We start from the raw sequence: 26,575 nt of genomic DNA, 5'->3' as shown, positions 1-26,575 counted from the left end.
GTAGGTAACAGTTAACAAAGATCTCAACACTTTAATCTCCAGCATGAACTCCATGCAGTGACTTTTGACGATTTTGTTTGTCAACAAGCTAGCAGCAGGCTGTGTGCATCATTTACTTTAAGTCTGCTTTGTCTCATACTAAGCTCCAAAACTGCTCCATTGACAGTCAAACATAAAGTTTTGCAGCTCTGAACTTAGAATAGAACTTTATTGTCATTGTAACAAGTACAACGAAATTGAAGTCACAGCAGCAATCAAGAAAACAAAAGCAAAAAAGTGTATAGAAAGTGTAAAAAGCTCCATTAGAAAATAGATGCTGACAGCTTGTCCATCATTGTCCAGTCAGCCAGCCTCCACCTCCACAGGGTCCAGGACTGAGCTTCTTCAGCAGTCTGTTCAGTCTCTGTCTCCTGGATCCTGTCTGCTCACAGCAGGTGAAGTTCTTCCAATGTGGTGTTGGTGTCTGGTGTTAGCTCTGTTAGCTATGTCTGTGGATAGCATGATGCTACTCTGCCCTCTGGTATTCCCTCTGTTGCTGGGTTAGCACAGCTAGCTCGTCCATCTTATTGAAGATAGATCTTACGTTCCCAATAACGATGGATGGAAGGACAGGTCCATGTCGTCACTTCTTAGCTCACACCTGAGAACCAGCACGTCATCCTCACCTCCTTCTCCTCACCTTGTGGGAAACATCTGGCTTAGCTCCAGTTAGCATTGACATGCTACTGGCTGCTAACAGCTGATTTCACATGTAAACAATGCAGCCATGGTTACATGTAGGATCTCCAGACAAACACAGGAGACAAAATAGTAAAAATATCACTGAAGACAAAACCAGTTTGGTGTCCACGACCAACAAATGAGCCGTACAAAGTAATGATCCACTCCAAAAATGATAAAAAAGAGACAAAAAAAAAAGAAACAAACAAAGAGAGAGCTGCTGTAACAGGCAGCCACAGCCAACAGGCAACAAAGTGCAACGATGGAAGACGTCCAGCAGTTCGTCTTCTCTGTTATTGGCATGTGAGTGCAGTGTTTCTAGCGCCACCTTCTGGGGTGAGATCAATATGTCTGGCGCCCCAACAGCAAGGTTACCAAAAAGTGGGACAGTACAGGTTGGTTATTTGGGAATCTTTCCCGGTTTTAGTCAAAGGAAATGACACAAAATGCTTGCCATACCAAGACAAACCAAACTGAACTGCTTGGTGGAAACAGGGCTTTAGACAACAGGGGTGAAATATACAGATTTCACTGAGCTGTGAATCATGTAAAAATACTATGGGGGCACCAGAGGGACAGAATTAAGAGTAAAGAGAGCACAATATCCCCTATTTACGGTCATTCTTTAAAAAAAAGGGAACAGAAAGGGTCCCAAAATAGAACCCTGAGGGACACCTTTAGCAATTTTAAGAAAATCTTTTCTGTGTTTTTATCAGAAATCAGAAATGCAAAGTTTTGTTTTCAAATTTATAAAGAAGGTTTCAGTAGAAATGTTCATTTTCAGGGTGTAAATAGCACAATATCTCCTCTTTAAAGGTCTTGTGAAAAAAGGAAAAGAAAGGGTCCCAAAATAGAACCCTGAGGGACACCTTTAGCAATTTTAAAAAAGTAGTAAAAATATCACAGAAGCCTAAAAAACTAAGCCACAAAGAGTTTGATGTCCATGACCAACAAAATGAGCCGTACAAAGTGATGATCCACTGCAAATACAAAGATGATTAAAAAAAAGACGAAAAAAATTACAAGAAACAGACAAAGAAGAGAGAGCTGCTGCAAAAGGCAGCCATAACCAACAGGGCAGTGCCTAGCATGAGCTGTTAGCATCTCCTTTCTGTGCTGCACGGAGCTGAACTGTGCGCTCTCATCCTGACTGAGCTGGATCTATGAAGTGGATGATGCTGCTATACATCGCACAAAATGGCGAGAAAAAAAATATGATATATGAAAACATGAGGGTTTTTTTAGGTTTAATTTTGGTGCGATATTAAACAGGACAACTGCAAAGAGACTGAAGGTGTCAGATTCAGAGCATGAGGGGGTAACACTGCAGTTTGATGCTGGATGCGGCCCTTAAATTGAAAAAATCTTCCTGTAGGTCTTCCTCATTCAGGATTTGATTGAGATGCAATGCATTTACCAACAGTTTTGAGTAACTTTGTCTTCAGGGAAGTGATCAACCGACATGATGCAAAAGTGAAAAGCGTTGGGTTGCAGCAGCAGCAGCAGCAGCAGCAGCAGCCGGTTGGCTCACAGCGTGTTGAAAGTGATGAAGACACAGCAGACAGCACAGTCCTCTTACACAAACACGACCTGGACCATCGCTGCTTCCTGCTCGGCGCTCGAGGGAAGCGGGTCAGTCGGCTGCTTTCGCGTGAGAAGAAGGAGGAAGTTGACGGAGTGACGTTGCTGTCACGCAGTCGTATTTTTCAGCTCTTTTCTCTCTCACACTCTCCGTCCTCTGCAGACCGCAGCTAAAGCAGAAGTTTGAAGAAGGTGTTTGTGACTCAGGGGGAATCTGTCTAAGATTTCTGCTGCTCTTACTCACCCAGAAAACTGTTTGTTTTTTCCTAATCATGGCCTGTATTTTTACTGTCACTACGGGAAACATCAATCACAGACACTTTAACCATCAAAACGATAATATTTGTCATAAAATCTTAAATTTTGTCCTTTTAATAACTGTTATTTCCTTTTTTCTGGTGCAGAAAGCTTCGAAAACTTCCGCTTAAAGTTTGACTGATTAACAGCTTCATCTGTGACATCCATGAGCTAATGCTCTGCTAATTTGCTAACTAGGCAAAGTGCTAACTTGATGCTAATCCCTGGTGTATGAGTCACTGCAAGGAGATGAGGCTCTGCTAATTGCTAATAAAGCTAAAAGCTAAATTCATGTTAATCTCTAATGGATGAGTCATTGGGAGAATTTATGCACTGCTAGTAGCTAGCTAAGTTAAATGCTAATTCATGCTAAGCCTCATAGAAACATATGTCTGTTAATCTGTGGGAAAAAAATCCTTCATTTGTTGGTGTGTGTGTGTGTGTGTGTGTGTGTGTGTGTGTGTGTGTGTGTGTGGGAGAGTGAGAATTGGGAAATAATCACCACAGATTATGGACGTATGCTCGGTCATCATGAATCATTTTCAGAGTTGATCATCGTTCACCAGCGCTGACGTAATCTAACACTCTGACATTTCCCACGTTAAAGGTCGGCGCGGAACATTTTAACCACACATACCGACCAATCGGATCGATTTAGAACACCCCCACACCATATGATCAAAATAATAAAAACAAAGTTAATATGACGCTCCAGAAAATCTGCAGCTGGGTTGGTACATGCAGGAAAATTGGTTTCACTTCCTGACGTTTCTGAAAATGTTATTTACTTCACTTCACTTCTGACTGCGGTGCATCTTATACCCCGACCAGAAGATGGTGCTAGTTTGTCCTCTTAGGGTTAGAGAACCTTAAATAGTGTGCATTTTGCTTTTTCATATATCAAACATGTTTAGCATGTGCAGATTTACAAACCTCTACAAATTAAATTCATATGTTGTAGAAATCCCTGAATCTGGTTACGTTTCCAGAGGTTTGGCCAATCAGAGCAAAGAGGGTTTGTGGAGCAGGGATTCTTAAAGACACAGCAGCTAAAACAAAGTGTTTCAGAAAGAGGCTGAAAAGAGGGTTTATTTTTAACACCATTGGATGAAAATGGGGATTTAAAAAATGGGAATTTTGTATTTTTTTCCCCACAGTTAATACAAAATTCCCATTTTGGATTCAGTGTGCAAGGCGTCTTTGACTGACCTTTTTTTTTTTTTTTTTTTTTTTTTTTTTTTATTATTATTATTATTTTCAGATCCAAAAATGACATACTCCATGTGCAAAGTCTGGTTTTTCTTTTTTTTTTCTTTTTCTTTTTTTCCTTTTTTTGTCTTCTCTTTTTGTGTGTTTTTTTTTTCTTTTTGCGTTTTAGTTTTTTAAAGTTAGTCAAACCAGAGGGAAAAAAATAACATATATCGTAAAACAATACATTCAAAATAAGTATGTCATAACCCAATTGAAAAAAGGACAAATATAATAAATAAAATTAATGAAATAAATAAATGTAACATAAAAGTGATGTTAACAAAATTGAAAATAATACATTACGACATATTTCATTATATTTTTTCATTTTATTAAAAAAAAAAAAAAAAAAAAAACAGGAATACAACAAAATCAAATTCTGTTTGCTATTATAAGCTAAAAAGAAAATAAAAATGTTTGTTTCCAGGGTGGAAACAGCCGAAAAAAAGACACAAGTTTTCTAAAACACAAGTAAGAAATATTTGGATTGGGAAATATTGTGAGCTGTAAAATCATGTAAGTTCTACAGGGGGCACCAGAGGGCACGAGTGTACAAATATTAATATTTAAAATAAGTTACTGTCAGAGCTGATTAAAAAGCTAAGGGTCTTAAGCTTCCTTTATAAACACTCAGAGAGCTCAGAGAGTTCCAGAATGTTGTGACATCACAAAGACAGAAAGCTCTCTGTCCTTTACATTGAACATTCTAGAACCTCATTGATGGAGCTGCAGCGTAGAGGCCGTGTAGAGCTTTAAAAACAAGAACAAGGACTTTAACATCAGTTCTTAAAGAGACAGGAGCCAGAGCAGAGACTGAAGGAGGAGAGAAGACTTTAACTAAACACCAGAAAGAGAAACAGAGATTTGGGTTACCATGGCTTCACTTTTGTGCAGATTAAAGAAGCTGATATGTTGATCATCTTTACCGTCTCTCAGTGATCTCTGTGTTTCAGGACACACTTTAAAGAAGATCTACATGATGCTGCATCAACCACATGCCAATCACTCGCTGCTTTCTCCTTTCACAGCCTCTGCAGGCCTCCTCGGTTGCTGCGGTTGCCAGATCTGAGGGGAAAATCCCCTTAAACACAGGCAGGCTGTTGATGGTAAAATGGCTCCCAGACCGGAGGAGGAAGGAGCGCAGGAGAGGAAGAGACCAGACGCTGTTTGATGGCGCTGGAGAGGACGGCCTGCGTGTGGCATGTATGTCTGACTGAGTTTGTGTGTGTAAGTGTGTGTGTGTGTAAGTGTGTATATTGGTTTGCACGTTTTGTTGTCTGTCATTCCGCCCGTGAGCAACCGCTGTTTACATACAGAGAGCTGAGCAGGGGTGGCACTGAGTGTGTGTGTGAGTGTGTGTGTGTGTAGCTGGGGTGTCAGCAGTCCTTGGGTTTCAGCGGTTAACCCCTAAACTTTTTATTTTTCAGAGGAGCCGGGGCCGCTGGAGGAGGCCGTGGAGCGTGTGGGCTCCTTCTCTTCTTTATGGGAACAATCAGGAGGCAGGAAGTGAACGGTAAATAGGAGTGGGAGGGAGGAAGTAAGTGCCCCCCAATACCCAACATGTCCCACTAAACCCCCCTTGGTATAAAAAACACCCTCACTCCACCACCGGAGGCAGAGGAGAGGACCACAGACCACCCAGAGAGACACAGACAGACGCTGATACAGACGTCAGGACAGACAGATTCAGACCAATACAGCTCGAATAAAGAGAAATAAAAGACAAAACATGAGATTCAATAACAGGACATGGAAAATATGAGTGAACCAGAGCGTAGTGGAAAAAGAGGGATTGAAGAAAATATCAATGGAGACGGAAAATTCACATATTTGTTGAAAAATTCATGATTCAGTGGTTAATTGTGACAGAAAATGTTTGCAAAGTTTGAGCTTCCTGATGAAGGTTTAAAGAATAGAATAGAATAGAATAGAAATAGAATAGAAAATACTTTATTTATCCCCGAGGGGAAATTCAGGAGTCACCGCAGCATTTAAGAAAACAATAGTAAGAAAGAATATAGAAAGTGCAAAAATGTCCATAAGAAATTAGATGACGACATCCCATCCACCACTCGTCCACCACTCTCCAGCCCAGCCAGTCTCCACCTCCACAGGGTCCAGGACTGAGCCTCCCCAGCAGTCTGTTCAGTCTCTGTCTCCTGGATCCTGTCTGCTCACAGCAGGCGAAGCTCCTCCGATGTGTCGCGGTGTCCGATGTCAGCTCCATCAGCCACGCCTGGAACAGTACGATGCCGTTGGGTTAGCACAGCTAGTTCGTCCATCCCCAGGAGCTGGATCCCACGTTCCCAACAACGATGGATGGAAGGACAGGTCCACGTCGTCACCTCCCAGCTCACATCCGAGAACCAGCACGTCGTCCTCACCTCCTCCTCAGCTCGAGGGAAATCATCAAGCCCTACACTAGTTAGCATTGACATGCTACAGGCTGCTAACAGCTAATTTCGCATGTAAACAATGCAGCCATGGTTACATGTAGGATCTCCAGACAAACACAGGAGAAAAGTAGTAAAAAATACCGCCGAAGCCACAAAAAGCTTGGTGTCCATGACCGACAATGAACCATACAAAGTGATGATCCACTCCAAATACAAAGATGACGAAAAAGAGACGAAGAAATTACAAGAAACGGACAAAGACGAGAGAGCTGCTGCAACAGGCAGCTACTTGGGTAGCGCCTAGCAACCGTAGAGACAGGACTTGCAGGAATTCTCTTGTTTCCAAACTCTCAAACTGGGTACAAATAGTTTGTTTTTACAAACTGAAAAATCTCCCAAGAGCTGCTGAAGCTGTAGTCTGAATTAAAAGATTATCTAAAAATAAATTGACAAAAATTTGAGAGATAGCACTGTATCTACAAATATCAATGCATCAGTCTCTGCCATGTCACCAGAAAGCTAAAAATACAGGAAACATATTTTAGCATTAAATACAGGGATAAAATTCACGTTTTAGTAAAGTGGGCCATGACCTGAAGGGAGCACAGTCATTTTTTTATGGTGTCAGTGGAGCCAGTCACTCTCTTTTTCTCCAGTCTCCATCAAAAAATAACAGGAAACAACTAAAAAACTTGGCATTTGTTCTTATTATTGAGTGTTTATCAATGACATGTGAGTGCAGAAACTGCATCACATCAGTGCTCGTACATAACCTCTGACATTGAGTATGCTGGATGACGATAAGTAAGATGTTTGAACTATGTTTGATGTATGTTTAGTGGTTGTTTAATGAATGATTGTTTGATACTTGAAAATTGTGTGACAGAAGATCTTTGAATAATTGATACATTTTTGTTGGATGTTTGGCAGATGTTTGATGGATGTTTGATGGTTATTCAAAAGATGTTAGTTGGATGTTCAATAGATGGTTGTTGAATGTTTGAAGATGTTTAATGGATGTTTTTTATGTTTGTTTGATGTTTGTTGGATTCTTGATGGAAGATTTTTTTCATTTGAAGGATTTTTTCTGGATATTTGTTGGATGTTTGTCGGAAGTTAGTTGGAAGTTTGATTGTTGTTGTTGGATGTTAAATAGATGTTTGCTGGATGTTTGATTGATGTTTGTTGGATGTTTGATGGATTTTTTACAGATGTTTGTTGGATGTTTTGGATATATGTTTGAAGTTTTTAGATGTACGTTGGAAGGTTTTGGATGTCATTTGGATGGTTTATGATGTATGTTGGATGTTAGGTGGATGTTTGCTGGATGTTTATTGGATGTTTGCTGGATGTTTGCTGGATGTTTGCTGGATGTTTGATGGATGTTTGCTGGATGTTTGTTGGATGTTTGATGGATGTTAGCTAGATATTTGTTGGATGTTTGTTGGATGTTTGTTGGATGTTTGATGGATGTTAGCTAGATATTTGTTGGATGTTTGATGGATGTTTGTTGGATGTTTGTTGGATGTTTGTTGGATGTTTGTTGGATGTTTGTTGGATGTTTGTTGGATGTTTGTTGTATGTTTGTTGTATGTTTGTTGTATGTTTGTTTGACGTTTGTTGAATGTTTGTTGGATGTTTGTTGTTTGTTTGTTGGATGTTTGTTGGATGTTTGTTGGATGTTTGTTGGATGTTTGTTGGATATTAGCAAGATATTTGTTGGATGTTTGTTGGACGTTAGCTGGACGTTTGTTGGATGTTTGTTGGATGTTAGCTAGATATTTGTTGGATGTTTGTTGGATGTTAGCTAGATATTTGTTGGACGTTTGTTGTTTGTTTGTTGTATGTTTGTTGTATGTTTGTTTGACGTTTGTTGAATGTTTGTTGGATGTTTGTTGTTTGTTTGTTGGATGTTTGTTGGATGTTTGTTGGATGTTTGTTGGATGTTTGTTGGATATTAGCAAGATATTTGTTGGATGTTTGTTGGACGTTAGCTGGACGTTTGTTGGATGTTTGTTGGATGTTAGCTAGATTTTTGTTGGATGTTTGTTGGATGTTAGCTAGATATTTGTTGGACGTTTGTTGTTTGTTTGTTGTATGTTTGTTGTTTGTTTGTTGGATGTTTGTTGTTTGTTTGTTGGATGTTTGTTGGATGTTTGATGGATTTTCAATAGATTGTTTCTGGATGTATGTTGGATGTTTGCATGTTGGATGATTATTGGATGACTGTTGTATGTTTGACTGATGGTACATACTTCAATATGTGTCACTTTGAAGCTTAAGAACCCAGTTTTGCATGCAGAGTGAATGAATTCTGCGGCTTGTAATAAAACATCATTTCCCCCACGAACAAAATTAAAGCTTTTTGTTTAAGAAGGAAGTTAAGTTAAGAGTTATAGGACATTTTATTTGCAGAAATTTCTTTAAAGCTTCAAATTTATAGAGCTACTACTTCATCTTTGTTTCTGCACACACTGATTTGTATTTCAGATTATTCATACTTAAGTTTTGGCTCCTGTAATTCTGATATGTATTATATAAGTATTCAGTTAAATTTTGCATAAACCCAGCATTTCTAGAGTTTTGTAACATCCAAAGGAAAAAAAGGTTAAGAAAGAGAAACCGGAGAGTGCAACCAGTTAAATCACATATGTACGACACACATCCTGTGTACAAACTGCTGCGGTCATAGAAACACTGAGTTAATAAAAGAAAGAGCAATGTAAAGAAGTGAATAAAAAGACAACAGAGAGAGGAATGAAACCATCAGAGAGTCTGTCAGGATGGATCGAGGGTTCGGAGACTCTGTGTCGTCCCAGGAGGAGAAAACCTCCAAGCTTCACTTCAAACATCTTTAAAACAAAGAGCTCTGTGTGAGCAGGAGGCCTGTCTTCATTCTCCAGACTGGGACCGGACTGAGGAGGAGAGACGTTAGACCAGAAAGGAGGAAGAGACAATTTCATGTCCTCATGCTATATAGGAAAACAAAAGTGTGTATGGTTTGATATCGAGCATGCTCAGTGAGTTTTTACACAATATCTAAACCTGACTGGTGTGTTTTTCTCCTGATGTCTCTGTTCGGTCTGAACGGTTGAAAGTGGGAAGATGACAGAGATTTGTTTTCACCACATCAGTGTTTGCAGTGTGTGTGTTTTCAGTGTGTGTGTGGTTTCCTCCTCTTTACCGCTGCCTCCTCCTCTCAGCCTCCTCTCTCTCTCCTTTTCTCTGATGTTTTCGTCATTATTAAAGAACAGATGAGTCTCTGACCTGATCACTGAAACGTCTGAGGAGGTGACCACCACAGGGGGGCGTTTGTTTCTTATCTTATATCCTTGGTTCATCCCAGGGACTAAACTCTGAGTGCGTTTGTCTCTAAAGCTGTTTGGACCAGAGAGTTCAGGAACTTTTGGTTCCTGTTTAAAAATTTCCCAGAACTAAATTTCTACCGCAGTAGATCGTAAGAAGTTTCATCTAACCTTTCATGACCAGACCCATGTGACCTTGACTTTCACTTCAAAAGCTCTTAAAGGTCCCATATTATGCAAAAATAACTTAATTAAGTCTTTTAGTGAAATTTGTGGGTCTTTGTCTTTCCTCCCAGCCCACAAAATGTGATATTTAATGACAAAACCTGCACTTAGTAGAGCTTGTGAATGTAAAATCCTGACCTAAAACGAGCTGTTTGGATTTTCAGGGATTTGCCGACGTCAGCGTTTCCCTTTTTTGACCAATCAGGAGCAAGTCTGACCTGATTGGACCACCGAAACAGATACTCCCGTCCCCACGCACTCCCCTCTCCAGCAGCGTGGAGGAGAATGCCAAAGTTGAAGAGCCATCACTGCTCCATTTTTGGCTGTAAACAGCCACATAGCTCCATGCTCAAGCTTCCCATCTCAGAAGAAGACAGACTAAGTGTCTAGAGTTCATTTATCAGGAAATGTTCCAGCTACACTCAGTAAAACTGAGCATGTGTGTGCTAGTCACTTCACGGCCGACTGCTTTTCCAACTTTGGACAGTCCAACAGAGGGCTAGCGAATAGACTGGTCCTGAATCCAGGCGCATTACCAACCATCCTCCAACAAACCTAGGACCCTGGAAATGTGAGTATTTTAAATGCTGTGTGCTGTGGAGCAGATGGAAGAGCTTTTCCTCAGTGTCCCCCCTGTCTCTGTGTTAGCTTCAGGATGCTAACTTCAGCTGCAGTTAGCCTGTTGTTTTAGCCTGTAATGTTACTGTAAACAAGCTTCTCTGTTTTCTAAACATTGTGCACTCGGAGCGTGTGGCGCCGCTCTCAGTGACGTGGAAGAGCGGGGCGGTATCAGCGGTGGCTCATTTACATATGAAGGCCACGCCCACTAAATCAGAGCGTTCTGAACAGAGGGGCTATGAGAGCCTGGAAACAATGCTGCTGTGCTTGATTTATTGGCTTTTTGGACCAAAACATGTTACTACTATTTCATGAAGACATCAATGATCCAGATTAAACTGCAGAAAAGGAGCAGAATATGGGACCTTTAATCCAAAACTAAGTCCAGAAGACTAAAAAGATCTCAACAATGAGAAAGAAAATTTGGGTCACAAGCTGTACTTTAGTAACTTTCTTGGCTTATAAAAAGTAAGGTGCATCCTCACACTAATGCAACTGATACTCAATTTCATTTCCCAGCAGGACTTGGCTCCTGCCTGCAGCGCCAGAAGAACTAGAAGATGGTTAAATGACCAGGATATTGGGCCTGAACCCCAGGGAGGACTATGAGGTTGTTAAAACGTGTTTGCAGGAAGCTTTCTGTGGATGTGCACATACCTTTCCTTTGGTTTGGGCCTCGTCAGGTGAATAAGGTCAGAGACAGTTGTGCGTTAAAGAGGGGACAGACGAAGCTTTCAGGCCCGTGGCTCTGTGAGAAAATCTGTCAGGTTCTCAGGGCAATTCAAGGACAAGAGGGGAACTTCAGCTGTGAGTCACAAACAGAAATAAAGAGGAATGTGTTTAATAAACGCTTTGTTTAAATCGTTCCAGATGGAAAAAATCAGCATTGCTCAAGTGGAAAAACATCATATTTATGAACAATGGAAAACAAGTCACGGAAAACTCTTCTTTATCTGTTTGCACCGTCTTCTCCTAACTTTCCTCACACTCTTCCCCGTCTGGGAGAAAAAGCAGAAATACCTTATTTTAGGGAGGAAAGGAGGAAGGAGAGGTGGAAAGTCCCTTTATGGATTCAGGTCAGTTACTTCCACATGTCCACGGCCTGACTGTCTGACTCAAGCTGCGATCACACGGTCAGGTGACGGGCGCGCTCAGTGGGTTCACTGCAAGAAAAGAGAAGATGGAGGTTTGGAAATGTCTGTTTCTAACTCTGAAAGATCTGAGCAGACGTAGTTTCAGAAAGTGGAGTTATCCTCAACAGGTGTCGTCTGTATTAATGCTTTATCCGCCTCTACGCTGATGATACCCTCCTATTCCTGGGACTTGTCCTATCTGCAAATCAAAAAGAAGGAGCTCTTACGAAGGTGTTTAAAAGTAAAAGCACCATTGAAAACAAGTCCCCACACTAAAGTGAAACCATTTCTTCAGGCGTAAATCCCTGTGTCCACATCTGTTTGAGACAAAAACAAATATGGACGATTTTTTTAGAGCTCCCGGTGTCGTTTCTCTGAGAATCAGGGAAATCTGACTCTAAGAAAATAAATCTGCAGAAGTTAACATTCTCACTTCTACTCAACAAGTTTCTGAATTTTTACCTAAAACTTTGATTTCTATTAAAGAGAAGACTTCTCTCTTCTTCACACAACTTCATGGAAACTTGATAAATGTTGTTGAATTTCCCCGTCAGAAAATATGAGTGTTGTTTCTAGAATCAGGATCTGTGTGGAGTGTTTGAAGGACATCAGTTAGACCAAATGGAAACGATGAATCATCTCAGCCTCGCTCTGTTTGTCCCTTTATAACTGGTGTGTTGCTGTTGGGGGGCAGCATTTAATGGCTTTCTGTAGTAAGAAGAGAAACAATAAGGGTTTACCAGCGCTCCTGTTTTGGTGAAACTGATAAATGTCAGTTTGTATAACCAGTGTTTGTCATAAAATCTGATATTGTACAAAAAAGTTGCTATAAATAGATTTTATCAGTCCACGGCACTGTAAAAATGAAGTTTTAAATGACTAACTCAATACAACAAAACAATAACATCAAGTTTAGAAATGAAATATTATAAATATACTTTGAAAATATATTTTATAACAAATAACTTATTTCATCAGGACACTTTCATAACTTCAAGGAAGGTGAATTATTCAAGGTGTCATACTTTTGTGGTGATACCATTTGACTGTTTAATGGGCCTGATTCTTTAACTGGCCTTTTGCAGCAGCTCTCTCTTCTTTGTCCGTTTCTTGTAATTTTTTTCGTCTCTTTTTGGTCATCTTTGTATTTGGAGTGGGTCATTATTTTGTTTGGCTCATTTGTTGGTCGTGGACACCAAACTGGTTTTGTCTTCAGTGATATTTTTACTATTTTTGCTCCTGTGTTTGTCTGTGGATCCTACATGTAACCATGGCTGCATTGTTTACATGTGAAATCAGCTGTTAGCAGCTTGTAGCATGTCAATGCTAATTGGTGCAAGGCCGGATGTTTCCCCACAAGGTGAGGAGAAGGAGGTGAGGACAACGTGCTGGTTCTCAGGTGTGAGCTAAGAAGTGAGGACATCGACCTGTCCTTCCATCCATCGTTATTGGGAACGTAAGATCTATCTCCAATAAGATGGACGAGTAGCATCATGCTATTCATACACATGGCTAACGGAGCTAACACCAGACACCAAGGCCACATTGGAAGAGCTTCACCTGCTGTGAGCAGACAGGATCCAGGAGACAGAGACTGAACAGACTGCTGAAGAAGCTCAGTCCTGGACCCTGTGGAGGTGGAGGCTGGCTGACTGGACAATGATGGACAAGCTGTCAGCATCTATTTTCTTATGGAGCTTTTTGCACTTTCTATACACTTTCTTACTTTTGTTTTCTTGATTGCTGCTGTGACTTCAATTTCGTTGTACTTGTTACAATGACAATAAAGTTCTATTCTATTCTACGCATCACAAATTACAATTAAAATGATATAAATTCAATTCAATCAAGAGTAACTTGTCTGTCTTTTCACCTGGTAAAGACCTCATTGTTGGAGGTGTAAAGAATGATGTCAGGGTTTAGTGGATGAGTGAAACCAACAAACTCATCAGACTTTTGTTTGTTTACCAATCATATGAAACTCTAAAGTCATGCTTGATATGTTTTTTTTTTTTAAATTCCCACGGGTTTATTGTTCATTAACCACAAGAGCCCAAAACAACGTCCTCGCTATGCTTCACCCTTATTTTAATCAAAACATAACCAGGTTGGTTATTTTTTGTTCCTTAATTTAACCAAACCATCAGGATTTCACAACTATTACTTCTTCTTTTCTGGTTGTCTTTTTGAGAAAAGCTGACTAATTTTGTTTGTGTGAGAATTAGGTTAAGGGGCGGGGCTTTAGCCTCCTAGCTAACAGCTACAGGGTGGAGGTAGCTTTATCCTTTTATGGACAAAACTCATAAGTTTAGTGGTGTCGATACAAAGCTAGATCTATCAAATGAACAAGGGCTTATTGCTAACTGCTAACTGCTAGCACGCTAACCGCTAATGGTCAGTGTAAGCCAACCAGACACTTCGGTGTGTACTCAGTCCTCATGGACGCGCACAGTAAATGAAGAGATACACACTTTTGGCCAAACTCACGAAGGGGAGAAGAACCAGAGCACACAGCGTGGAGAGGGCGGGGCTATGACATCATCACTGAGTCAGAGCCTTTCGTACAGATCTGTTCAGACTGAAATCCTGTTTTGAACCAGGCTGTAAACATGTTTATCTCTGTTGTAAAGATCGGCTTTTTGAATGGGTGTGTATGTGGCTTCTGCTGTTTCTGCACACAGCCTCTAGAGGACACTAGCGGAACTGCAGTCTGTAACACTTTCGTCAACCCCAAACTGCTCTGATATTTTAATCATTTCTGCAGGAGGCCTCCGTCTTCCTGCGCGGTGTGTGGTGTGTTTGTGAAACAGCGTCTGTCAGCCTGTCTTTACCTGTCTCTGTTTTCTCTCGTGTGTTTGTAACGGCCACACACACCTACTCAGGGTGTGTTAATGTGTGTATTGTCCTCTGTCTGCTCTTGCTCATTACCTCTCTATCTGCCTGGTGTGTATGTGTGTGTGTGTGTTGGATTGCTTTCGATTGTCTGTCTGAGGTGACTCATCCTCTGTACGCCGCTAATCGCCGGGCATTAGCGGCGATTAGAGCTCATTGTTACTGGGGTTGGGTAACAGACGGTGGTTTTGATAGGGAAAGGAGAAACAGAGAGCCAGACAGTCAGAGGGTTCAGGAAGATGAGATTTTTAACCACGTCTGAAACCAATCCAGGTATTTCACAACACGGCTGCACCCTCGCTGCGCCGGAAAATACTTAAATCAGATTTAAGGGAAACTACAGCTTTTTACAGACCAAAACATGAAGTTAATAAAACTTATTCTAAACATTTGATTTAATCTGATGAGATTTACATCCTTTGAAGAGCGAACAGACCTGTTAATAGGTGAGGAAAGTGAAACTGGGTGCAGACAGAGTGGGCGTAAAGACGGGATTTTCCATATACGCCTGCAATCAGAATCTATTTATCCTACATCCTTCACTCACTCCTGTTGTTTTTCTTCCTGTGTGCATGTTGTGCTGGTTTTAATTGATTTAACCACTACATTCAACACAGTGGACTACAAAATTTTGATATCTTATTTAGGGCAGTGACTTTAACATGTTAATTAGATTAATTAATTACACCGCACATTAACTGGTTATAAAAATCAACGCAAGATTAACTCAGTGGCTGCCAGCCATTTTCAGAGCATCTTGAACGATCTTTTAAGACCCAAATAATAATGTTTTTAATGACATTGTGAACACCAAAGTTCCTTAAGAAGAGTGGAATCTCTTCTGTTATGTCTCTCTTCCTGTTTTTGGTCCAAAAAACAGACAAATCAAACTTTCTTGATCACCGTCGTCTTTTCTCACGATGGCGCCGCTCTTTCTCTCTGTACTACCGCGACACATCCTCAGTTGGAGCATGAGCTGCCTGAATTTTTCTGACTTGCAGTGTCTCGCTATGTCTCTGTCATCTCACATCTTCTCCTCATATCCATGCTGAGCTCTCATCCAAAGAGCACACCGCTCTCACCCACAGTAGTTTACGAGCAGGATTCTGATTGACAGGCTTCACCAGAACCCGCCTCCCTCCGCTGAAAAACATCATTTACTTCTATAGACGCAGTAAGCAGTAATCGAATGTCAATGGCAGAGAACACAGACATTTTAATTAATATTGACCAGTTGAAAAAAAAAAGGATTTACAAATCTTCTCTTTTTCGTGTTTTCCTTCGATTAGTCATGCACTATCATTTTGTAATGCCCTAGAATTCCATTTTTTTTAGTGGGGACCTTAAGCAGATATAAGATTAAAATGTGATTAATTAGATCAATAAATTTTAAATCCTGTAATTGATTAGATTACTTTTTAATCTCCTGGCAGCACTATTTACCACACAACGGCTGATATATGTACTTGAAAGTGGTGTCCTCAAAAAAACATCTTCTGAACAAAATAAAGAAGATTTTGTTGTTTAAACTTGTGTATGAGAATATTCAATGATTAAGTCTTCTACCAAAATCTGTTTGAATTGAAAAGTGTTGCTTCTGATGTTGAATAATGATGTGATTAAAATGTGATTAATTACGATTAATTAATTACAAATGGCATAATTAATTTGATTAATTTTTTTAATCAAGTCCCATCACTAATCTTATTTTTTTTAAAAACTCAGAACTGGATTGGTTTGAATCTGACTCACAGGTCCTTTTCTGTGAACAGTTCATAAGTGGGGCTTAAAGCATCACAAACCCATACGTATTAGTGATTTTCAGGCATGAAACCTGTGCCAGCCAATCAGAATGAACCCCCTCCATTCAGCTGTGGCATCTGCCAGTGTTTTCCAAAATTTTCACTTGGACCAGAGCCTTTAGAAAACATTGTTTTCAGTGACGTCAAACTGTTATTTTTTTTTATTTATCTTATTCTATTTATTTATTTATCTTTTTATGTATTTTTCGTTTCTTAGAGCTCGAACAATTAAAAAAATAAAAATAAAAAACAGTGCAAAGTGCAAAATAGTTGTTCTAACCTTAATTGTACTGTACAGTGAGGGTAAACACTTTAATCTTCCCCTCCTTTAGTTTCACTTTCAGTTTCTCCGGTGACAAGGAGCAGCCATCCTCAGATGTGTGTGTATGTGTGTGTTTGAGGAGTGAGAGAGCTGTGATGCTGGAAATTCCTTTTTTAATTTAGAAAATAAGAGACAATGTTTAAAGTCTTAAGTTTATCCTGTAAAATCTTTTTCCTCGGCTTGTTTGCGGTGTTCTTTCTTTCACTAAACCTCTAAAATCCAACTCTGTCTTTGTGTTTTTCTTTATTTTAAACTGTTTAACTTTCATATAACGTGCAGGAAATTGGAAATAACGCCAGATATTGAAAGTTCAAAGCACTCTGGAAAAAAAATGAGCCAAAGTATTGACTCACAGGACAGGTTTTGACCATTTTCATTGACAAAATAAGCAAAAAGGACCAGGTAGGCGTTTTGACACTCGAGTGTTAAAGGGTTAAACTGGAACACTTGGGGCTAACTCATGCTAAGTGACCCAACGTCTAATGTTTGAGTCAGATGATGTGGAAATCTACAGAATCGCTTCTCTGGGAAACATCAGTGCCAGTTTTTCTTTGGAAGTAATCACTGAACGCCTCAGAGACAGAATGAATCATGGGTCGTTAAACCTTCAAAACAGCTTCTTCACAGTTTTCATCCATATGTCTGACTAAACTAGGATGACTTCTTCTGACAACCATAGACGGTAAAAAAAAAAGAACATCATCTCACGCAGATCGATGTGAGGTCGCCAAAAAATCTGCTCCCCCTGGTGGCTGACTGCAGTATAGGTCAAAAACTGTCTCCCCAGTCATTCCAGATGGGCTGTGGTCAAACTTTAATAAATTGATACACCTGGTAGAAATGTTTCTCATTCATTCTGCAGCCTAATCAGACAGTTTTGGGTGTAATTTATAAAACAAATTAATCTGTAATCTTCCTTTAAACATTAAAAAGTCACTGAAAACCTTCCTTTCTTTCTCCACTCCTTTTTTCACCTCATCCAAACCTCCTCTTTCTTTTCCTTCTTCCTGTCTTTTTCCCACTATTTGGTCCTCCTCTTCATCTTTCATCGTCAGAGGAAGAGGAGGAGGAAGAGGAGCAAGGGCTGTTTGAAGTTGCCGTCTCTCCCAGATGCGAGAGGCACACCTGGAGGCCAAATTAGTGGTATTGTCCTTTAGAGACACTCAACATAGACATAGACATGGACACACACACACACACACACACACACACACACACACACACACACACACACACACACACACACACACATTTCCATCCTCACATCAAAGCGTGGTGACTACAGGGCTCAGAGGAATAAATACAGTTTACCTTTAACTCTACTGACTGACCGGCTTCCTCTGTACACACACACACACACACACACACACACACACACACACACACACACACACACACACACACACACACACACACACACACACACACACACACATCTAGCTTTAACAAAGCTCTGCGGCTCATATTTGTGTGTTTACATCTCTATCAGGGGTCAAAGGTCACTGTGCTTTAACACCAGGACTCCTCAGACAGTGCTCAGCTTACCTGTGTTTACCTGTGTGTGTGTTTGTTTGTATGTAATATCCTTTACAAACACACACACTGAGTGAGACAGTCTGTCATGGATCTGACGCCCTGAAGCGTAAACCACATGAACTCTCAGACTGATCGGCCTCCAGAGGAGGAAACAGGAAGAGGGGAACTAAAGACTGAGGTCCTATTGCAATTCCAGCTTATCATAGCTAATGTAGCTAATGTAGCTAATGTAGCTCCTGAATGCAGCTTATGTCCGATCATTAATGAAATGCAGTTCATTATAGCGAAGTCTGTTTGCTGTGAATGCGTCTCCCTGCTCTGACATCGCTGTAGCTATCATTAGCTGTAGCTGTTGCTGTAGCAGCGTTAGCTTGATCATAATCAAGAGCGATTTCAAAATACAACCAACAGTTCAAACATGGCTAATGTTTATGTGGAGTAGCAAAGGATTGGATATCTGATAAAAATATCCATATCATGGGAAATTGACCTATGGCCTATGGCTAAGCCGCACCCCCTCCACTCCTCGGACAAACAATAAACATTCAGTGACAGGTGCTATGGCTGGCAACACAGTAGGAAAGACCACATATCATTTAGAAGTCACCAAAACAGTCTAAACTAGACAACAGAGGGGTGTATTAATCATCTTATTGTTCAGAGGGTCAATAAAAGCTTCAGTCACAAGCTAAAGTTTACAGATCCCAACTTTATCAAACCTGATAAACAGCATCTCATTACCATCACTATCTTAGACAACAAGATAGAGAATCGGCATTGGTCATGAGAAAAATATAACCTCCTTTTTACCATCTTTATGTGTCTCTGATAGTTTGGTGCTACAGTGTATACAATGAATCATTCAGCACATTAGCCAACCTTGTTACTTATTACAGACCAGCCAATAAAGCTAATCTCTAGAAGCTAACATTAGCTTAACTAGAGCCCTTTGGACAACAGCTAACAATGATGTACGATCACCAGAGAACAAAAACTAGAACAAAAACTGGCCAATGAAGTCCCGACAAACAAAGAGACATAATGAACAACGCAGCTAGGAGCTAACGCTCAGCTAACTTTAGCTAACGTTAGAGAAAACCCCAAAGTGTCTGTCAGACTGCAGTGGTGGTTCTAGAGTTTAAGATAACTTTATATTTCTATACATCGAAGACACAATCTATCTGCTGCCTCAAATACGATGTCAGCTTACCTGAGTTGATGTTATGCTTTATCGTACAACTTTATCAACAGAAGGGACTTTCCTCTGTTCAGATGTGTCTAATGAAAGGGTAAAAAAGTACACGCTGTCGTCCAGCCTCTCAGGATACTTTGCATCTGATTCATATGTACCTCGTTAACACCGTTTGACATTTTTGAATTTAAAATGTCAGAAAACTGAAAAAAAACTGACCCTCAGTGGACGTATAAGCAGAGAATGTTCGAGTGCATTGGAAGGCTATACGCACTGTGATTGGCTCATTGCGTTTGTGGGCGGGACACCACTTCACTTCATTGGTCATTAGTTTACTTTAAAAACACTCAGGCCTGAACCACACGTATATGGATATTTGTTTGATCAGATATCTTTGTTCGTGTTTAAAAAAAAATCTCCCTCCACACCACAGAAATACTCTGTCTCTACGAAGAGGCCAAACTGAAAACGATCAACGGCAATGCCATGCCTGGCCGATAAGTGGCAGGTTAGCAAAATGTGAAAACCATAGAAGAAGAACGTTATGAGCATGCGCAGTCAGTATCATGGTATGTAGTATGCGCTACAGTGACTTGTTGCTAGGCGCTTGACGTCATTGCGTCAACACCACCAGCTCCGTTTAACACCGCTACACGGATCCATTTAACCAGATATTTTTTTATTTCTTCACTTTTTTATCCGTTTTTAAAAATCTCTGTTTATGTGGGTGAAATCGCCGTGTTCGTGTAGTTGAGAGGCCCAATTGGAAAGAAAATGTGCATTTAGGAATACATCCATATACGTGTGGTTCAGGCCTCAGAGAGCCCAGAGAGTTCCGGAATGTTGTGACATCACAAAGACAGAAAGCTCTCTGTCCTTGACGTTGAACATTCTAGAACCTCATTGATGGAGCTGCAGCAAAAAGACAAGAGAACAAGGACTTTAACATCAATTCTTAGATTAAGTGGCTTCATGTTCCCTGAATTTTTGGTTTTGCAGATAGACCGTCCTGTTTTCTGTCTAAAGACCGTGAAATTTACACAAGTGAGATGGAAATCAGTTTGTTTACGTGCAGCATCAGGAGTGTATATAAGCTGTATGCAGTATCTGACCCTGCATGCTCTCAGGTCAGGGGGTTGTTGTCTCTGCAGGAACAATAGTCAGTCTGAGGATACTCTCTGTTTGTGTTTACGTCTGCTAAAACACACCAAGGCCCTGTCTGCTCCTCTCTGCAGGAGGGATCCCGTTACAGTCCGCCGGCAGCATCGACTCTGTCACCTCGTCTTCGTCAAACAGGTCACGTATCACAGACCTGATGAACCTGCAGAAAGGAAGAGGGACTCAGACTCTCAAGAGAAGACCGTGACGTCACACCAGACAGGAAACAGAGCCATCACCAAGTCACCTGACCGCCGTCATCATCCGGCTCTCACAGGGTTTCACCACAACATCACAAGTTCAGATGTGCTCATGGCGTGTGTCACATGTTAGCCATAGCTCTGCCTCCCATCAGCCCCCTCTTCCTCCAGCGTTCAGAGGCTGCACGTGCTAAAAATACCTCTCAGAGCACGGCTGTTCAGGATTTATGCAAGTTTGTGGCACAACTTCCACGTGCAGAATGAAACACATCAAACAAGAGGAAATGAATTAAGTCAACACACCATCTGTGAAGACCAAAAACTGACATTTTTGATTCATTTTGGAGCTAAATGACTCATAGTTGCAAAAATATTTAAAATTGCACAAACAGTCAGGGAAGTGGACTTCGTAGAGTTATCGGTCACCAAAAGGTATCGGCCATAATGTTCTAAGAAAAGGTCAAAATGTATGAAAAATAAAACTAAAACTAACTTCTATTTCCTTCCTTCTTTCACTTTTGCTTTTGTACAGTCTCCCCTGCGTGCTACTTGATGTGAATCACTCTATAAACGACTTCTGCAGAAACCTCAGTAAGTGGTGCCAGGAACAGGTCTCATGAAGTCCCACCCAGAGCTCTCAGGAACTGTCAGGTGTTTTGTCTTTAACGTGAATCCAGTGATTATTTCACCCTGAAGCTGCAGAGAGCCGCTGCAGGACGAGACGTGACATCACATGAAAGCAAAACTGCGTTTCTCTCGAGTCATGAGGCGAGTCTGTGGCTCTGATTTCCCATCAGTCAGGAGACCAGATCACTCCGAGCGCACAGGGGATGTTTGTGTCTATCAGATGGTTTCAAACACACACACACACATGCACACACACATGTGCAGACAGACAGCGCTGCAGGAAACATTTAGCTGAATGTCTTTTATTTTGTAAACATGTTGACGCCCCGTCAGCCAATCAGAGAGCGAGTTATTCACACACACACAAAGCTTCTGTTGAACACACTCTCATTTTGACAGTTAGCCGTCGGTTGTTCCCAGAAATCAGACCCAAACACACAAAGACGACAGACGAGGCCTCGGGACACACAACACACACTCTCTCACATGTCTTCTTCTACCTGTACCTGCACAAATTCAGGTACAGTTAGAGCTCACCTGACGTCTTCGGGCGTCTAATTTTGACTGTAATCCTCTCTAATCTCAGGAATGAGGTGTTTCTGATAATAACCAAAAACAGAAACGATTTCAGACGCTCCTCTTCGCTCTCTCCTCCTTTAACCTGAAGGTTCATTAACAGGAAAAGGTGTGACACGCACCTGAGAGTGGAGTTTCTAACCACAACAACCGTCCCCACCTCTACCTGAGAATCAGGAGTCAAAACAAAGTGACACCTGTGTGTGAGCATCAGGTGAGCTCAGTCTGTTATGTAAGAGGTGTGACTCTGTCAGAGTGTGATGTCACCTTATTTATAAACTAACTCCATCAGAGATGTTACTAATGTTAAAACCTCTTGTTTTTTGCCTTAAAGATTTTAAAGCTCCACTCAGGAGTTTTCAGGTTATGAAACAAACTGAACTTCAGATTTAAGCATCTATCAATGAAAACTCCTGAAACTGCTGTGATGACGTCTGACTCACAAAAAGAAATCAACATCATGCTGCATCAGAGTCTTCCTCTACGTCTCACGTTTGGAAACTGCTTTAACTAAGAAGAGTTTTTGGTTCAGGAGGATTACTGCAGCTCAGTGAAACCCCTCACAGCCAAACTGCACCTGATGTGTCTCCACTGCGTTGCGTCCTTCAAGCTGAGATGTTGAGTTGTCAAGCTTTTGTTATCAGGCAACTTTAGTGCATCTTGAATGTGATGTTGACGCATTTGGACTGTGTTCTTGTTGTGTTGTTGTTGCGTTCCCACTGTTTTGATGTTGCATGTTGATGATGCATTATTATGATGTTGTGATATTCTGACTTCGTCGTTGCATTCCAACTGCGTGGTTGTTGCATTGATGTTGTGTTGTTATTGGGTGGTTGTTATATTACGCTTCCTGCATTCTGACTGCCTTGTCATCGCATTGTAGTTGTGTAGTTGTTGTTGCATCCATCTATATTGGTGTATTCAAAGTCCGTTGTTGTAACGTTGTTACATTTTTGTTATATTCTGACTGTGTTGTCATGTTGTGGTGATGTTTTTGTCGCATTGTTACATTGTTGTTACATGTTGCTTTTTTTAAAATTCTGACTGTGTTGATGTGTGATTATTATATTCCGACTTTTGTTGCATTCAGAGTTTGTTGGTGTCATGTTGTTGTTATGTTGTCATAACGTTTTTTTGTCACATTGTTGTTATGTTGTTATTACTTTGCTGCATTTTTGCTTAATTCTGACTGTTTGATGTTGTGTGGTTGTTAAATTCTGACTGTGTTGTTGCATTCAGAGTGTGTTGTTGTTATGTTGTTGCAATTTTGTTGCATTTTTGTTGCATTTTTGTTGAATTCTGACTGTGTAGATGTTGTGTGGTTATTATATTCTGACTGTTGTTGGATTCAAACTATGTTGTCGTCAAGTTGTTGTTATGTTGTCATAACGTTTTTGTCACATTTTTGTCATGTTATGTTGTGGTTATGTGTTGCGTTTTAGTTGAATTCTGACTGTTTTGATGTGTGATTGTAAAATTCTGACTTCGTCATTGCATTCAGACTGTGTTGTTGTCATGTTGTTGTTATGTTGTCTTTATGTTTTTGTCACGTTGTTGTTATGCTGTTGTTATGTTGTTGTTATGTTGTTGTTACATTATTGCGTTTTTGTTGAAGTCTGACTGTTTTGATGTTGTGTGATTGTTAATATCTGACCCTGTTGTTGCATTCAGATTGTGTTGTGTTGTTGGTATGTAGCAGTAATGATTTTGTTGTGTTGTTGTTACGTTGTAGCAATTTTGTTGAAATCTGGCCGTGTTGTTGTTGTGTGATTATTATATTCTGACTGTGTTGTTGCATTCGGACTGTGTTCTTGTTGTGTTGTTGTTGCGTTCTCACTGTTTTGATGTTGCATGTTGATGATGCATCACTATAATGTTGTGATATTCTGACTTCGTCGTTGCATTCCAACTGCGTGGTTGTTGCATTGATGTTGTGTTGTTATTGGGTGGTTGTTATATTCCGCTTCCTGCATTCTGACTGCCTTGTCATCGCATTGTAGTTGTGTAGTTGTTGTTGCATCCATCTATATTGGTGTATTCAAAGTCCGTTGTTGTAACGTTGTTACATTTTTGTTATATTCTGACTGTGTTGTCATGTTGTGGTGATGTTTTTGTCGCATTGTTACATTGTTGTTACATGTTGCTTTTTTTTTAATTCTGACTGTGTTGATGTGTGATTATTATATTCCGACTTTTGTTGCATTCAGAGTTTGTTGGTGTCATGTTGTTGTTATGTTGTTATTACTTTGCTGCATTTTTGCTTAATTCTGACTGTTTTGATGTTGTGTGGTTGTTGAATTCTGACTGTGTTGTTGCATTCAGAGTGTGTTGTTGTTATGTTGTTGCAATTTTGTTGCATTTTTGTTGAATTCTGACTGTGTTGATGTTGTGTGGTTATTATATTCTGACTGTTGTTATATTCAAACTATGTTGTCATCAAGTTGTTGTTATGTTGTCATAACGTTTTTGTCACATTTTTGTCATGTTGTTATGTTGTTGTTATGTGTTGCGTTTTAGTTGAATTCTGACTGTTTTGATGTGTGATTGTAAAATTCTGACTTCGTCATTGCATTCAGACTGCGTTGTTGTCATGTTGTTGTTATGTTGTCTTTATGTTTTTGTCACGTTGTTGTTATGTTGTTGTGATGTCGTTACGTTATTGCGTTTTTGTTGAAGTCTGACTGTTTTGATGTTGTGTGATTGTTAATATCTGACCCTGTTGTTGCATTCAGATTGTGTTGTTGTGTTGTTGGTATGTAGTGGTAATGATTTTGTTGTGTTGTTGTTACGTTGTTGTTACATTGTAGCAATTTTGTTGAAATCTGGCCGTGTTGTTGTTGTGTGATTATTATATTCTGACTGTGTTGTTGTTGTGTTCTTGTTATGTTGTGGTGATGATTTTATCACATTGTTGTTGCGTTGTTGTTAAGTTGTTACATTGTTGCATTTGCCTTGAATAATGACTGTTTTGATGTTGTGTGATTATTACATTCTGACTGTATTGTTGCATTCAGACTGTGTTGTAGTGTTGTAGTGTTGTCATTAAGTTGTGACACATTGTTACGTTGTTACGCTTTTGTTGAATTTTGACAGCTTTGTTGTTGTGTGATTGTAATATTCCAACTGAATTGTTGTATTCAGAGTGTGTTGTTGGATTTCGACTATGCAGTTGTTGCACTCTGACTGTGTTGAATTATATGAACTGCATAGTCATTTTTAGACTGTGTTGCGTTGATTCGGCGTTGTTGTTACGTTGTTGTTACGTTGTTGTTACGTTGCTGTTACATTGGGTTATGACTGTGTTTTTGCATTCCCACTTTTTTGCAGTTGTGTTTTTCTCTCCATGATTTTGCGTTGTTGTAAGGTTGTTGTGGTGACTTTGTTGCCTTGTTGCATTGTTGAGAAAAATGCATCAGCATAAGGATTACAGGTGTAAAGGATGACGTGCTAAAAGAAAAAGGATCAATGGTGAAAATTGAATAAAGTCTCAAAGATTTGCTGAAGGAAGTGATGTACGTCTGATTTCTGGTCTCCCCTGCGATGTTGTTGCTGTTGTTATTGACTCTCTGTCTCCTCCTACAGCTGTGTGTTATTTAACAGACACACTTGTGAACGTATGGTGTGTGTGTGTGTGTGTGTCAGATTGAGCTGTGAGTTATCTCTCCTCGGCCGTGTGTCAGCGTGTGTCCTTGGTGGGAGATGAGTTGTGTGAAAAGGGGGGATTTCAGCCCAATCCTGCTCCTGACTGGCAACCCTTAAATCACTCCGCTTGGACCCCGGGGTCACGGCAAAATCATGGCCGCCAGATTAGAAACACACTCTCTCTGCACGCCGCGCTCTCCATCATGGTCTGAGCGTCACCTTTCACTCTGAGCACGCTCCAGACGTCGTTTGTGTCTTTTCAGATCTCGAATCAGAGGTTTTTCTGGGCTTGTTCAACAAAACTAAACTCAGAGGATGTTTCTCTCAGAGCGTCTTCTTCCTCAGACTGAAGAAACACATCCTCTACTTTCATTTTCAGCCGCTCAGACCTTCCTCCTCCTCCTCCTCCTCCTCCTCCTCCTCCTCGCGCTCTGAGGCTCCAGGTGTGGCAGCAGGGAAAGCCTCAGTCTCTCACATCAGCTGTCAGACTGCGTGACTCAGCGTGTGTGTCTGGATATTAATGACTCACACACACACACACACACACACACACACACACATATGCAGATAGATGTACAGTACACACACACACATCTGCACCCACGCTCAGGAGATTATTTGCTAATGGCTTTTAAGCTAAAACACACACACACATGTAGGGCATTCCCATGTGTGTGTGAGTCAACGTCTGCGCGCGGCAGACGCAGACGGAGGAATGTAAACAGCCGTGGTTGCAGGTTCAAATCCCTGCAGAATGTAAAGCAGCTTTTTGTGGCTGCTGTTTGCTGTTTAGGACAGATTTACACACCGTCCTGTAATCTGACTCCACCCGATTTCACATCGCGCCAAGATCATCCGAGGTATCAAACCTGAGCGACAAACAACGAGCAGACGACGGGTTGGGAAAGGGAAACACGCTGCAGTGGAAAATTTTAGGAATGTGAGCAACGATTGTCAAGATCACACAAAACTGAAACAAAATCAGCCAAACAAATGCCTAATTGTGAATTTTTATGCTTCAAAACACTTGTAGGAAAATAGCTTTGGGCTTATCCAGGCATGACTTGTTCTCAAATTGGAAACAATTTGCAAAACCTGGTTA

The 26,575-nt window shown here is 40.5% G+C and overlaps 1 protein-coding gene across 1 annotated transcript in view; it reads right to left on the bottom strand.

Moving 5' to 3' along the window:
• Positions 1-11,424: 11,424 nt before the first annotated feature.
• The window catches only part of LOC141800163 (uncharacterized), a 53,693-nt gene continuing 38,542 nt past the window's right edge, over positions 11,425-26,575 (bottom strand). The window contains exon 9 of the mRNA XM_074682568.1: positions 11,425-11,556. Coding sequence (XP_074538669.1) covers positions 11,528-11,556 — 29 coding nt within the window. The 3' untranslated portion in view covers positions 11,425-11,527. The remainder of the gene's footprint in view (positions 11,557-26,575) is intronic.

Source organism: Halichoeres trimaculatus, unplaced genomic scaffold, assembly GCF_033239565.1.
Source record: "Halichoeres trimaculatus isolate MK-OKI-2021-1 unplaced genomic scaffold, fHalTri1.1 fHalTri1_scaffold_12, whole genome shotgun sequence".
NCBI lineage: Eukaryota > Metazoa > Chordata > Actinopteri > Labriformes > Labridae > Halichoeres > Halichoeres trimaculatus.
This window is presented reverse-complemented; position numbering and strand designations above follow the sequence as displayed.